Genomic DNA, 16,036 nt, shown 5'->3' on the forward strand with positions numbered 1-16,036 from the left:
GAAGGATAGCCTTATGCCTATCTCTATCTTATATGAAGGATAGCCTTATGCCTATCTCTATATTTTATGAAGGATAGCCTTATGTCTATCCCTATCTTATATGAAGGATAGCCTTATGCCTATCTCTATCTTATATGAAGGATAGCCTTATGCCTATCGTATCTTATATGAAGGATAGCCTTATGCCTATCTCTATTTTATATGAAGGATAGCCTTATGTCTATCTCTATCTTATATGAAGGATAGCCTTATACCTATCCCTATTTTATATGAAGGATAGCCTTATGCCTATCCCTATCTTATATGAAGGATAGCCTTATACCTATCCCTATCTTAAATGAAGGATAGCCTTATGCCTATCCCATGCATGTTTAAACTCCTTCACTGTATTTGCAGCGACCACTTCAGCAGGAAGGCTATTCCATGCATCCACTACTCTCTCAGTAAAGTAATACTTCCTGATATTACTGCAGGAATGTATCACTATTTTTTTTTTCTTTTTACCAATCAAAGGCAGATACAGAAAATTTTTTTTTTTTATAATTAGTTTCTATTTTCTGATTGTAATTTTTTTTAAATTGTACTATATTTATTTGTACATTACTATAGGGGCTACCAGATTGCCTGAGCTGTTTTTAACAGTATTTATAGATATGCTTTACTGCACAGAAAACAATAGACAGGAGATGTCCTATTCACATGAATGGAGAAGGTATCTGGGTGTGCTCTGTGACCTTTAAAGAGATCATTACTGCAGGAAGAGGGAGGCTGAACAGTGAGCTTCATCTTTTGTGAAGATCTTGTCCTCTCTATCCCCTGGTGTCACCTTTCACTGTAATGCTGTGAGAATCACTTTCCAGCAGCCTCCTCCTTATCACCACAGACAGAACAGGAAGTCTCAGCTCAGTTTTAGGCCTAGTGGCCAAAATGAAAACTGCAAGATTTCAGGATTATTTTAAAATATAGATAGTAGGACTGTTTTAGCCTACATGCCCTCCATTTTGGATATTGCTTAGCTTTTCTGATGTATACCATTTCTTAGTGCAAGTTCCTTGCCCCCCCAGCTGGTCCTATTGGGTGCCGCTTTTCTTGTCCCTACTCTATTGTGCATGGCTTATTTCCCTGTATTTTTGGGGGGCAACGTTTCAATAAAATGCACAGTTAGTACACAATACAGTGGACCCTCAACATACGATGGTAATCCATTCCAAACGGACCATCGTTTGTTGAAACCATCGTATGTTGAGGGTTCCATGCAATGTAAAGTATAGGACAGTGGTCTACAACCTACGGACCTCCAGATGCTGCAAAGCTACAACACCCAGCATGGCCGGACAGCTGTTGGCTGTCCGGGCATGCTGGGTGTTGTAGTTTTGCAACATCTGGTGGTCCGCAGGTTGTAGACCACTGTTAGAGAAAGTTGTACTCACCTGTCCCCGCCGCTTCGGACCGTCACCGCTCGTCACCGCTGCCCAGGATGTCGTCGTCCATCGCTGTCGCCGCGTCCCCGAGGTGTCCGGCAAGGCCTCTGCTTCCCCGGCATCCACGCTCTCCGTCGCCGCCATCACGTCGCTACGCAGCCGCTCCCATTGGATGACGGGACAGCTTGCGCGGCGACGTGATGACGAAGATGGAGAGCGCCGACGATGCAGAGGATCCCAAAGAGGACCTGCTGGAGCCCCGAGGGCGGGTAAGTGACCATCACCGGACCACACGGGGCACCGTAAACGGCTATCCGGTGGCAGCTGAAGCAGTCTGCACTGCCGGATAGCCGTTTATGCGATGGCCCCGACATACAAAAGCATTGCATGTTGATGCTGCCTCTGAGAGGCCATCACATGTTGAAATGATCGTATGTCGGGGCCCTCGTAGGTCGAGGGGTCACTGTATATAGATAGTAGAATGGAAAATTAGAAGAGGAAAAATATAAAAACCATAAATATATGTAAGATAAACACTTGATCTGAATTGCAAGAGGGAGAAAAAAAATTGCAATAGGAAAAGACTGAAATGGACCTCATGTTTTCCTGTTATTAGGTTCATCGGGGCCCCTGAAGGGAAGAGTTAACAGATTCACCTATTTGACATTCAGTTCTGGGTATCTGTACTCTTGTGAGATTTCCTGCCTGGGCATCGCCACTTAAGCTTTTCCTTATTTGAAAAACATTTTTGGGAATCTCGTCTTAAATCTTCCTTTCTGATGTGGCTCCAGTTCCTGCAGTCAGCGGCATTCAGTGTTTGGAGAGGAGCTTGTTCGGTTCCATCCCTTGTGTTGTCCTTGGACGTCACTCCGTGCGCAGTTCTCAGAAGAACTCTAAAAAATAAAAAAAAACATCTTATTTCTTTTCTGGACCTCAAAGGAAATTTCACTTGAGGCGGAGAACAGGAGAGAAGAATACAAAGTTTCGTGACATTGAACGTCAAGCTAGATGGGAGCTGCTGGGGTCCCTGATAGGAACCATATAAAAGGGCTGGACTCCAAACTACATGCACATAGCTTTAGAGGAACCACAAGAACATCTTTTGTACCCGTCTTCTATTGTTTTGGTTAAATGCAGCCGAGAAGAGGTTGGACACGTAAGAAGGACCTGGACATCTTTAAGGCACCGCACTGTTTATAAAGGTGAGGATGTCTTCTTCCTAGCAGTAATGCTTTACAGATGTAGCAGAGCTGGATTAGCTTTCTATTAGTCATTAACCCCTTAAGGACTCAAGGTTTTTTCCGTTTTTGCACTTTCGCTTTTTCCTCATCACCTTTTAAAAATCATAAGGCTTTCAATTTTGCACCTACAGACCCATATGAGGGCTTATTTTTTTCCGCCTCCAATTGTACTTTGTAATGACATCAATCATTTCACCACAAAATTTAGGGCAAAACCAGAAAAAAAAAATATTTGTGGGGCGAAATTGGAAAAAAAAATACGCCATTTTGTAACTTTTGGGGATTCTGATTCTACGCAGTGCACTTTTTGTAAAAATGACACCTTATCTTTATTTTGTAGGTCCATACGGTTACAAGAATACCTAATTTATATAGATTTTATTTTACTACTTACATTTTTTTTTAAACTACCATATTTTTCGTCATACAAGACGCTCCGGCATATAAGACGCACCCAATTTTGAAGCATAAAAATCTAGAAAATAAAGATTCTGAACCAAATACAATGTAAAGTATAGGACAGTGATCTTCAACCTGTGGACCTTCAGATGTTGCAAAACTACAACTCCCAGCATTTGGCTGTCCGGGCATGCTGGGAGTTGTAGTTTTGCAACATCTGGAGGTCCACAGGTTGAAGACCACTGTTATAGGAGGTTATACTCACATGTCCCCGCCGCTCCGGACCCGTCTGCCCTGGATGTCGCCCTCCATCGCTGTTGCCGCATCCCCGGTTTGTCCCCGTCGCTCCGGAACGTCTCTGCTGCCCGGTATCCTTGCTCTCTGTCGCCGCCATCACGTTGCTGCACACGCCGCTCCTACTGGATGACGGGACGGCGTGCGCGACGACGTGATGACGACGAAGGAGAGCGCCGGCCATGCAGGGGACACCGAGGAGGCAGGTAAGGTCCCTCCCGGTGTCCTGTAAGCTGTTCGGAATGCCGCGCTCCAGACACGGCGGTCACCTTTGATCGCCGCGTCTGAAAGGTTAATACAGGGCATCACCGATATCGGGGATGTCCTGTATTAGCCGCGGGTCCCGGCCGTTGATGGCCGCAGGGACTGCCGGTTTTAATGTGTATTTGCTGTATAAGACGTACCAACTTCCCCCCCCCCCAGTTTTGGGGAAGAAAAAGTGCGTGTTATATGGCGAAAAATACGGTACATGAACCAAAATCAGTATGTGTAAAATTGTCATTTTCTGACCCTTATAACTTTTTTATTTTTCCATATACAGGGATGTATGGGGGCTATTTTTTTGCGCCGTGATCTGAAATTTTTGTCAGTACCATTTTTGTTTTGATGGGACTTTTTGATTGCTTTTTATAAAAAATTTTTAGGGTACACAAAGTGACCAAAAATATGCAATTTTGGACTTTGGAATCTTTTAACCCCTTAAGGACCGGGGTTTTTTCCGTTTTTGCATTTTCGTTTTTTGCTCCTTGCCTTTAAAAAATCATAACTCTTTCAATTTTGCACCTAAAAATCCATATGATGGCTTATTTTTTGCGCCACCAATTCTAATTTGTAATGACGTCAGTCATTTTGCCCAAAAATCTACGGTGAAACGGAAAAAAAATCATTGTGCGACAAAATTGAAAAAAAAAACGCAGTTTTGTAAATTTTGGGGGCTTCCGTTTCTACGTAGTACATTTTTCGGTAAAAATGACACCTTATCTTTATTCTGTAGGTCCATACGATTAAAATGATACCCTACTTATATAGATTTGATTTTTTAAGACTTCTGGAAAAAATCATAACTACATGCAGGAAAATTAATACGTTTAAAATTGTCATCTTCTGACCCCTATAACTTTTTTATTTTTCCGTGTATGGGGCGGTATGAGGGCTCATTTTTTGCGCCGTGATCTGAAGTTTTTAACGGTACAATTTTTGCATTGATAGGACTTATTGATCGCTTTTTATTCATTTTTAAATGATATAAAAAGTGACTAAAAAAGCACTATTTTGGACTTTGGAATTTTTTTGCGCGCACGCCATTGACCGAGCGGTTTAATTAATGATATATTTTTATAATTCGGACATTTCCGCACGCGGTGATACCATATATGTTCATTTTTCTTTTTATTTACACTGTGTTTTTTTTTTTATTGGAAAAGGGGGGTGATTCAAACTTTTAATAGGGGAGGAGTTAAATGATATTTATTCACTTTTTTTTTTCACTTTTTTTTTGCAGTGTTATAGGTCCCATAGGGACCTATAACGCTGCACACACTGATCTTCTATGCTGATCACTGGTTTCTCATAAGAAACCAGTGATCAACGATTCTGCCGCATGACTGCTCAGGCCTGGATCTCAGGCACTGAGCAGTCATTCGGCGATCGGACAGCGAGGAGGCAGGTAGGGGCCCTCCCGCTGTCCTGTCAGCTGTTCGGGATGCCGCGATTAGCCGCGGCTATCCCGAACAGCCCGACTGAGCTAGCCGGCCACTTTCGGTTTCACTTTTAGCCGCGCGGCTCAGCTCTGAGCGCGCGGCTAAAGGGTTAATAGCGCGCGGTGCCGCGATCGGCACTGCGCGCTATTAGAGGCGGGTCCCGGCTTCACTATGACGCCGGGCCCGCCGCGATATGACGCGGGGTTACTGTGTAACCCCGCGTTATATCAGGAGAGCAGGACCAAGGGCGTACCTGTACGCCCTTGGTCCTTAAGGGGTTAAACGTGTACGCCATTGACCGTGCGGTTTAATTAACGTTATATTTTTTATAGTTCGAACATTTACACACGCGTCGATACCACATATGTTTATTTTTATTTTTGTGACATTTTCTTTTTAAATGGGTAAAGGGGGGTGATTCAAACTTTTATTCAGGAATGGGTTAAATCACATCCTGGATCTCAGGCTTGGAGCAATCAAACGCCGATCGGACAGCGAGGAGCAAGGAAAAGCGCCTACCACCGTCCTCTCAGCTGTTCGGGATGCCACGACTTCACCGCAGCGGTCGCGACCAGCTCCACTAAGCTAACCGGCAGTATTTTCTCCTGATTTAGACGCCACAATCAACTTTGATCGCGGCGTCTAAAGGGTTAATACCGGACATCAGCCAGATCGGCGTTGTCCGGTATAAGCCGCGAGTCCTGGTTGCTGATAGCAAATGGGACCTGCTGGGTATGAAGCGCGCACAGCTCCTTAGCAAAGTTCACATAACGGGAGCCGGCGCAGGATGTATATTTAAGGGGTTAACCGTAACTCTCTTGGTTCTATTGTTTACATGGCAGAATGTCCACCTGGAAGGACATTCCGCGGACAGCGGGACATGCCGGCACTGGGGGGAGGGGGGGGGAGATTTATCAAAACCTGTCCAGAGTCAAAGTTGCTCAGTTGCCCATAGCAACCAATCAGATGGCTTCTTTCATTTTGCAGAGGCCTTGTTAAAAATGAAAGAAGTGATCTGATTGGTTGCTATGGGCAACCAGACAACTTTTCCTCTGGACAGGTTTTGATAAATCTCCCCCTAAGACCACTCAGAAATGCGCTGTCTCCATAGACGGCAATGCATTTCCAATCAGACCCCGCAGAAGGAATTGGTTTTGCCAGTTCTTACTGTGGAGGCTGAAACCGGAATTATGCGCACGGTGCAGCAGAATCCCATTGAAAACAATAGGGACAGCAACAGAATTTCCAAGCGGACTTATTCCACAGGATTCTGCTTGTAAATTCAACCTTGTTAACATAGCCTTAAAGGGGTACTCTGCCCCCTAAGACATCTTATCCGTTATCTAAAGGATAATCCCTTATCCCTTATCCCCCCGCTGGGGACCCCCGCAATCTCTCATTCCGCACCCACTGCAGAGAGCTCACAAGGGTGGGTGCGGAATGAGAGATTGCGGGGGTCCCCAGCGGGGATAAGATGTCTTAGGGCCGGAGTACCCCTTTAAAGGGTAAATGCACCTCTGAAAATATTGTGACACTTTTTTGAAAAAAAATAAATAAATAGAAAATTGGGATCCATGAACTATAACCACCACTGTGCACACCTTACTCTCTAGACCAGTGTTTTCTAGCCAGGGTGCCCCAAGCTGTTGCAAAACTACAACTCCCAGCATGCCCGGACAGCCTTCGGCTGTCCGGGCGTGCTGGGAGTTGTAGTTTTGCATCAGCAGGAGGCACCTTGGTTGGGAAACATGGTCTCAGGCTATGTTCACATGGTGGAATGTCCGCGCGGAAAATCTCTGTGCGGATATTCTACAGACAGTGGAGCTCCGGCAGAACATGCCGGCACTAGGACCATTTGGAAATGCACCGTCATAGACGGCAATGCATTTCCTTGCGGATGCCGGAATCGGGAATTCTGCCGGGTGAACAGAGCAGCAGGATCCCATTGAAATCAATGGGACTCTGCTGCTGCAGAATGTCCAGGCGGAAGATTCATGCAGAATTTCGCACGGACATTCTGGCATGTGAACATGGCCTTAGACTTTAGTCAGCTTAATAAAAATATTGTTGATAAGCAGATGTCACATTACAGCAGTGTTTCCCAACCAGTGTGCCTCCAGCTGTTGCAAAACTACAAATCCCTGCATGCCCGGACAGCCTTTGGCTATACAGATCAATGAGGGTCTCAGGTAACCGATGCCCACTGAATTTTTTTCTGACATATCTCGGTATGTCAAAAGATCAGATATGCCAAGGTGCACATATCCAGAAATACCTACGGGTTACCTGTGGCCCTATGGAGTATCTCATGTGGTATGTCACCACATCCTTGTACATTGTACTGAATAATTCCAGCTCGGCAACATGGACATAACATTGAAGGGGTACTCCAGTGTCATTTTTTTCCCCAATCAACTGGTTCCAGAAAGTTTAACAGATTTGTAAATGACTTCTTATTTAAAAATCTTAACCCTTCCAGTACTTATCTGCTGCTGTATACTACAGAGGAAGTTGTGTAGTTCTTTTCTGTCTGACCACAGTGCTCTCTGCTGACACCTCTGTCCGTGTCAGGAACTGTCCAGAGTAGGGGCAAATTCCCATAGCGAACCTATCCTGCTCCAGACAGTTCCTGGCATGGGCAGAGGTGTCAGCAGAGGTGGGCAGAGGTGTGGTCAGGCTGGAAATAACTACACAACTTCCTCTGGAGCATACAGCAGCTGATAAGTACAGAAAGGATTAAGATTGCTATATAGAAGTCATTTACAAATCTGTATAACTTTCTGGCACCAGTTGATTTGAAAAAAAAAAAATCCAACGGAGTACCCCTTTAACCACTTAAGGACAAAGGGCGTACAGGTACACCTTTGCTCCCTGGTACTTAAGGACCTGTATGCCCTTGGGAATTTCGGTCCCTGTCGCGCACCGGGTGGGGACTGGACCGGGGTGACTGCTGATATCGATCATCAGGCACCCCACGCAAATGCCCTGGGGGGTTATCAGACCCCCCATGTCGGCGATCGCCGCAAATCGCAGGTGAATTCACACCTGTGATTTGCGGCGATTCCGGTGATGCGGGTCACGTTGACCCGGAGATACATGGTGATCGGGGGTGTAGGATACACCCCCAATCACCCACTGTATCTATGGGGATGTGGCAATTTTGTCACCCCCTCAGGATCGCTGCAATTGGCCGAACCCCCTTCTCGCGGCTCTGCTAGCCCACTGAGTTCATTCAGCAGGCAGCGCTGCGAGAAGGAGCCAGGGACCCCCCTCTGTGAAGATCGCAGCCCCTCACAAAAGAAGACCCCTTGTTAGAGCAGGGGCAGAATACAGCAAGGGACAGGTAGGGTTAAGTGTAAAAAAAAAAAAATTCTCCCTGACCTGCTAATAGGACCTAAAGGGTCCGCCACAATTTTTTCCCCCTCCATAGTTACACCAAGCACACACACTACGTACTCACCCCCACACACACACCACCACCACCCACCTCCCTCTAAATTTTCTGCAGACACCTATGCTCAAGGGTGAGTCCCGTGCCCTTACCAATGAAAACCTGTTGCTGGTCAGGTATAAGGATAAGAGGGATGTCCTTGTGCTGACCACTATTCATGGTAATGGCAGCTCACCCGTCCCTGTGCGAGGTACCACAACAACGGTCCTCAAGCCCGATTGTATTCTGGACTACAATCGGTATATGGGGGGAGTTGATCTTTCTGATCAAGTCCTCAAGCCATACATGGCCATGCGGAAAACACGGGTATGGTACAAGAAAGTTGCAGTCTACTTGGTACAGGTTGCCATGTACAACTCTTTTGTACTATCCCAGTATGCTGGCAACACAGGGACATTTCTCCAGTTCCAAGAAGAAGTCCTAAAGGTCCTGATCTTTGGCGACCGGGAAAGAGCAGGCCGGACTTCCCAAGGAACTGGAGTAATAGGTGCCAGGATCGTCCCAGGCCAACACTTTCCAGGTGAAGTCCCCCACACTGGAAAGAAGGGACGAGCCCAGAAAAAATGCAGAGTGTGTTACAAGAGGGGGGTTCGGAAGGACACCACCACTCAATGTGACACTTGCCCCGATCATCCGGGCCTCTGCATTAAAAACTGCTTCAGGAAGTATCACACCTCCATGGAGTACTACATTTTCCCTTTTCATTTTAATTTCCCATAATTTGACCCCAATGTACCAAGTCCAGAGTACATTCCAAGTTTTAACACCATAAAACCACTAAATTGCCCAAAAACTCTTATCTAAAAAAAAAAAAAAACTAAAAAAAAACTGCTAAGACCTCTGGGGGTGTTTTTTTTCTCTGGGTCATAGGTCACTGAGTCACTATCATCGGGGACTTTTTATGTTGCCTCAAATGCGCAGCGCTCTCTCTCCACCTGAGCGGGGTGCGCATTTGAGGCAACAGGTTAGGGACGGCCACACACGTCACATTCCCAGAATAATGATTCAGAGCACAGGGTTTGGGGTGGGCATATTTTTTTTGTTTTGGCTATGCTCTGGGTCATCATTCTGGGAACATAACCTATTTTATGTCCCACTGTACCCCATTTTAGTTATTTAGTGTACCCCAGTTATTTACCCCATGTTATGCCCCTCGAGGGGGGGTCCCACTGTTCCTGCTCCATAGGAGAAAGCCAAAGCTCAAGGCCCCTGAATGTGCTCCTGCTCCTCTGAGACCGGTGTGCATGCTGTTTACACCCAGATTAGAGGTATGTCCTTACTCCAAAGAAAAATATTTACAAATTTACAATGACATTTTCTCCTGTTACCACTTGTGAATATGAAAGATTTGGGGTAACCCCAGCATTTTAGTGTAAAAATAAAATTTTTTCATTTTCACATCCCACTTTTCGTATATTCTGGCGTATAAGACGACTTTTTAACCCCGACTTTTTTTCTGAAAAGTCGGGGGGTCATCTTATACGCCGGGTATTGGGGTCCGGGATAGGAAAACTTATGACTATCTGCCCGGGCCGGCCAGAGCAGATAAAAACTAATTACTGATACTAAAAACCAGGGTGTCTCCAGCTGTTGTGAAACTACAACTCCCAGCATGCCTGGACAGCCTTTGCCGGTCCGGGCATGCTGGTAGTTGTAGTTACACAACAGCTGGAGGCACCCTGGTTTTTAGTATCACGGGAGCAGATAATCATAGCTTTTCCTATGCCGGACATCCCTGTGTCCCGAAAGATCTTTTCGAGACATAGGAATGTCTGCCGGTCACTCACCATTCCCGGGCTGGAGCGCGTCCTCCTTCGGTCCTCCTCCGCTTCTCCGCCTCTATGGTTGTACGCACGGGACGTCAGTAATGTCCTCCTGCGACCATAGAGACGCAGGAGGACCAGGAGGACCGCAGGACCATCGCAGGAGGACGCACGCCGGCCGGGGCCTGGTGAGTGACCGGCGGTGTGTCATCTTCTTCAGTGATCCGGTCACCGCTCCTACAGGCTATGGTCCATAGCAGTAGATGGTGACCCCGGGCCAGAGGAGCGGTAATCAGAACACTGTGGGGGCAGTACAGACATACAGCCTCCAGCCATACATTGTATATGGCTGGAGGCTGTATGTCTCTGAGGGGGGGGGGGGGGGGACTGTCTACTAATGTGGGGGAGCTGCCTACTAATGTGGGGTAATTCTCGACCTAATGTGGGGTAACTACCGACCTAATGTGGGGGAAGCTGCCTACTATTGTGGGGGAACTGCTGACCTAATGTGGGGGGGAGCTGCCTACTATTGTGGGGGAACTGCTGACCTAATGTGGGGGGGAACTGCTGACCTAATGTGGGGGGAGCTGCCTACTAATATGGGGGAACTGCAACCTAATGTGGGGGAACATGCTGCCTACCTAATGTGGGGGGTACTACAAGTTACTGTACATCGCGGTAGAAGGGGTAGTCTTATACGGCGAGTATATCCCAAACTCTATATTTTAACTGTAAAAGTTGGGGGTCGTCTTATACGCCGACATATACGGTAATGAACATTTATCAAACACCTGTGGGGTGTTAAGACTCACTGTACCCCTTGTTACGTTCCTTAAGGGGTGTAGTTTCCAAAATAGTATGCCATGTGTTTTTTTTTTTGCTGTCCTGGCACCATAGGGGCTTCCTAAATGCGACATCCCCCCCCCCATTTCAGCAAACTTTGCAAATGTGACTCCTTCTCTACTGAGCATTGTAGTGCGCCCGCTGTGCACTTGATGTCCACACATGGGGTATTTTCATCCTCAGAAGAGATGGGGTTACACATTTTGGGGGGCATTTTCTCCTATTACCCCTTGCAAAAATGTAAAATTTGGTGGAAAACTAGCATTTTTTGTGAAAAAAAAATCAATTACACATCCGACTTTAACGAAAAGTCGTCAAACACCTGTGGGGTGTTAAGGCTCACTGTTTCCCTTGTTATGTTCCTTAAGGGGTGTAGTTTCGAAAATAATAGGCCATGTGTTTTTTTTTTGCTGTTCTGGCACCATAGGGGCTTCCTAAATGGGACATGCCCCCCAAAAACGATTTCAGCAAAATTTGCTTTCCAAAATCCAAATGTGACTCCTTCTCTTCTGAGCATTGTAGTGCACCCACATTGCACTTCATGCCCACACATGGGGTATTTCCATACTCAGAAGAGATGGGGTTACACATTTTGGGGGGCATTTTCTCCTATTACCCCTTGTAAAAATGTAAAATTTGGTGGAAAACTAGCATTTTTTGTGAAAAAAAAAATCATTTACACATCCGACTTTAACGAAAAGTCGTCAAACACCTGTGGGGTGTTAAGGCTCACTGGACCCCTTGTTACGTTCCTTGGGGGGGGGGGGGGTTAGTTTCCAAAATAGTATGCCATGTGTTTTTTTTTTTTGCTGTCCTGGCACCATAGGGGCTTCCTAAATGTGACATGCCCCCCAAAAACCATTTCAGAAGAACGCACTCTCCAAAATCCCATTGTCGCTCCTTCCCTTCTGAGCCCTCTAGTGCACCCACAGAGCACTTTACATAGAAATAAGAGGCATTTCCTTACTCAATAGAAATTGGGTTACAAATTTTAGGACGATTTCTCCCCTTTTACCCCTTGTAAAAATTCAAAAACTGGGTCTACAAGAACATGCGAGTGTAAAAAATGAAGATTTTGAATTTTCTCCTTCACTTTGCTGCTATTTCTGTGAAACACCTAAAGGGTTAACACACTTACTGAATGTCATTTTGAATACTTTGGAGGGTGCAGTTTTTGTTATGGGGTCATTTGTGGGGTATTTCTAATATGAAGGCACTTCAAAACTGAACTGGTCCCTGAAAAATTCCGCTTTCGAAAATTTTGTGAAAAATTGGAGCTATACTTTGAAGGCCTCTGATGTCTTCAAAAAGTAAAAACATGTCAACTTTATGATGCAAACACAAAGTAGAAATATTGTATATGTGAATCAATATATAATTTATTTGGAATGTCTATTTTCTTTACAAGCAGTGAGCTTCAAAGTTAGAAAAATGCGAAATGTAAAATTTTTTCAGCAAATTGTGGAATTTTTCACCAAGAAATGATGCAAGTATCGACAAAAATTTACCACTAACATAAAGTAGAAACAATCTCGGAATCAGAATGAAAGGTAAAAGCATCCCAGAGTTATTAATGCTTAAAGTGAAACTGGTCAGATGTGCAAAAAACGCTCTGGTCCTTAAGGGGTTAAGAACAGATTTCTTAAAAAAAATAAAAAAAATAAACAGCACCACACCTGTCAGGTTGTGTGTGGTATTGCACTCAGTCCCATTGAAGTGAATGGAGCTATAACCTGATACACCGGGTTATAGTGCGGGTGAATGGGTGACTGTTTTCCTTTAATACCACACACAACCTGAGGACAGGAGTGGTGCTGTTTTTGGAAGAAATAAGCTCTGTTTTTTTATTCCTAACTAACCTTTTTCACTGGTGTGGGTTGTGGCCTGTGCCACTTTATGTTGTGATAACTTTGGGACGCTTTAACTTATCCAATTGATTCATAGATAGTTTTTTGTGACATATTGTACTTAATGTAAGTGGTAAATACATTTTGTATGAAAAACTCAAAAATTCCAAACATTGGAAGTTAGCATTTTTTCTGAATTTCAGATTCTCAACTTGTAAGATTTACTCATTTACTAAGAGTGTTGGGTTTTTACTAGTAATTCAAGAAGAGGGGGCTCAACCTATATATAGCATATAAAGGGGTCTACTTTCAACAAAAAGGACCAAACATATCACACCAAGAAAAGCTATTGCTGTATAAAGTGCACACCTATAATTCTGGAAGCAGCATATAAATCCTTTATTATATTACAATCTCGTTTACAAAATACATAAACAAAGGGCAACAAAAACATTTAAAATTGCTCATAAAGAGCAAAACACAACATGGGAGAGGGGCCATGGATCCCCTCCCCACACACCCCATCCTCTAGTGAACAAATATGATGTTGTATACTCCAAAGCAATGTCACGCCCCCTCCCATAGACTTGCATTGAGGGGGCGGGGCTATGACATCACAAGCTCCCGGCACCGGCTCCAGCGTTCGGAACAGTTTGTTCCAAACGCTAAGCAGCGGAGTACCCCTTTAAAACAAATAGGCATCCCATGGTGCCATCCAGACGCCTGTGTTGAAGATGTATATTATAGCCATATTATTTGTACCTATAATGTTTTTGGTTTGTCTAAATACGCCATGTGAGAGCCAATGCCCGAAAATGGTAAAATTCGAATAAATTATCATCCGTGCCGAAACGAATTGCACATGTCTATGTAATATCTTATGTCTCTAATTAAACTTGAATAGTGACAACTAGTGTTAGTGAACAGTATGTGCCTGAGTACGTGAATCAATATATATCTAAATGTAATGTATATGAGTGTATCCTAATGAACATATAGTGATATGTGTGCAATATTACAATATAAATGTGTATGGTGTATGCATGTGTGTGTTATATATAAGTGCAACCATTCATACAACCCCTACACCCCCCTCCCTATCCCCGTGCACACAACCACCACCAATCACTAGACCCACCATATCCACACCACTAACAAACTTACCTTCAATCATCTCCGATCCCCAGCCAGACATAGTTCGGGAAAAATGGTAATAATTATAGACATAAATAAATTGGCGACATGCTTTTATATATATCTGGTCAAATCTGATGACGACTATACAAGTCATAGCCGAGAGAAGAAGGAGAGGCAGGGGAAGATATTGGCTGATAAGAGTGGTCACAAGGGTATAGTCACAAATAAGTCCCAGAAAGCCAGTGAATAATAAATCTTCATTTAAAGGGGCACTCCCGTGGAAAACTTTTTTTTTTCTAAATCAACTGGTGCCAAAAAATTCAACAGATTTGTAAATTACTTCTATAAAAAAATCTTAATCCTTCCAATACTTATTAGCTGCTGAATTCTACAGAGGAAATTCTTTTCTTTTTGGAACACAGTGTTCTCTGCTGACATCATGAGAACAGTGCTCTCTGCTGACATCTCTGTCCATTTTAGGAACTGTCCAGAGCAGCATATGTTTTCTATGAGGATTTTCTCCTTCTCTGGACAGTTCTTAAAATGGATAGAGATGTCAGCAGAGAGCACTGTGGTCGTGATGTCAGCAGAGAGCACTGTGGTCATGATGTCATCAGAGAGAGATGTGTTCCAAAAAGAAAATAATTTCCTCTGTAGTATTCAGCAGCTAATAAGTACTGGAAGGATTAAAATTTTTTTTAAATAGAAGTAATTTAAAAATCTGTTTAACTTTCTGGCACCAGTTGATAAAAAAATAATAATAATAATAATTCCACCGGAGTACCCCTTTAAGGGGCCTGTATGTTAGAACCACCTATAAATTGCCCCATTATAAAAACTGAATCAAAATGACATTTGGAAAGTTTATTAACCCTTTAGATGTTTCACGGAAATTAAAGCAAATTTCTTGCAGATTTGTCATTTTGCAACATTTTTTTTTTTGTAACACAGCGGGTGCTGATAGGGAAAAAAAATATCGAGTAGCATTTCTCAAATTCTGATGTATTTATAAATGTCCCATATGTGGCCCTAGAGCGCTCCATGACTCACATACAGGCCTCAGATATAAAGGAGAACCATGTGGATTTTGGGTCTTATATTTAATATTATTTAAGAAATAGAAAAGAAAATAAGAGAAAATAAAGAGAAGGAGGAAGGAGGAGGAAAGTGACGGAAAGGTGTGGGGGAGGGGGGAGGGGGGGGGGGAGAAGAAAGGGTTACTAAAATATGATGACGTATGCTTTTTGCCCTCCGTCTTACTCTTTTTTTTTTAGAAGAGTACACATATTGTTGCCCGCTCCAACCTCACCCTCCCTATCACTCCCGAGCCCATCTTCCCCTTCCCTTCCCCTTGACATGTACCTCCAAGACTCACCATTTTAGATGTTACTCAACATGGTACTTTTCCATCATATTGTTTCTTCTCTATGTATTAGTGCCTAGGATTTTCCATTGATGGGCACTATATATTTCTTCTACAGATAGGACTTGATAACGGTCCTGGGGTTGAGTTTCAGTTCCTCATTTATTATTTATTCTTTGACATAACCACCCCCTAAAAGACCACTGTTTTTGGGTGGTCATCACAAAGAGTTTTGGCTATGCCATGGACCTTTTCTACCGATCTGAAGATTGGGCGGGAGTTGAACTTTAGCCTTACGTTTTAAAGGGGTACTCCACTGGCCAACATTCGGAACATTTAGGTCTGAACTCTGTGTGTGTGCAGTGGGGGTTGGCCATGCCCCCTCATCAGGTCACACCACGCCCCCTCAATGCAAGTCTATGGGAGGGGGGCGTGACGTACGTCACGCCACCTCCCATAGACTTGCATTGAGGGGGTGTGGTGTGACGTCACGAGGGGGAGTGACCGACCCCCGCAGCACACACACAGAGTTCAGAACTAAATGTTCCAAACACTGGCCAGTGGAGTACCCCTAAAA

The 16,036-nt window shown here is 44.3% G+C and overlaps 1 protein-coding gene across 2 annotated transcripts in view; it reads left to right on the top strand.

Moving 5' to 3' along the window:
* The first annotated feature begins 2,290 nt into the window (after nucleotides 1-2,290).
* Nucleotides 2,291-16,036, top strand: part of COLEC11 (collectin subfamily member 11) — a 34,031-nt gene continuing 20,285 nt past the window's right edge. Inside the window, exon 1 of one of the 2 annotated variants that reach the window (XM_056564115.1) lies at nucleotides 2,291-2,623. In XM_056564115.1, the coding sequence (XP_056420090.1) occupies nucleotides 2,488-2,623 (136 nt within the window). In that variant the 5' untranslated portion in view covers nucleotides 2,291-2,487. Of the gene's footprint in view, nucleotides 2,624-9,654; nucleotides 9,775-16,036 lie in introns of those variants that run through there. The other variant, XM_056564116.1, reaches the window with a different exon arrangement.

The sequence above is a fragment of the Hyla sarda genome, chromosome 3 (assembly GCF_029499605.1).
Source record: "Hyla sarda isolate aHylSar1 chromosome 3, aHylSar1.hap1, whole genome shotgun sequence".
Classification (NCBI taxonomy): Eukaryota; Metazoa; Chordata; class Amphibia; order Anura; family Hylidae; genus Hyla; species Hyla sarda.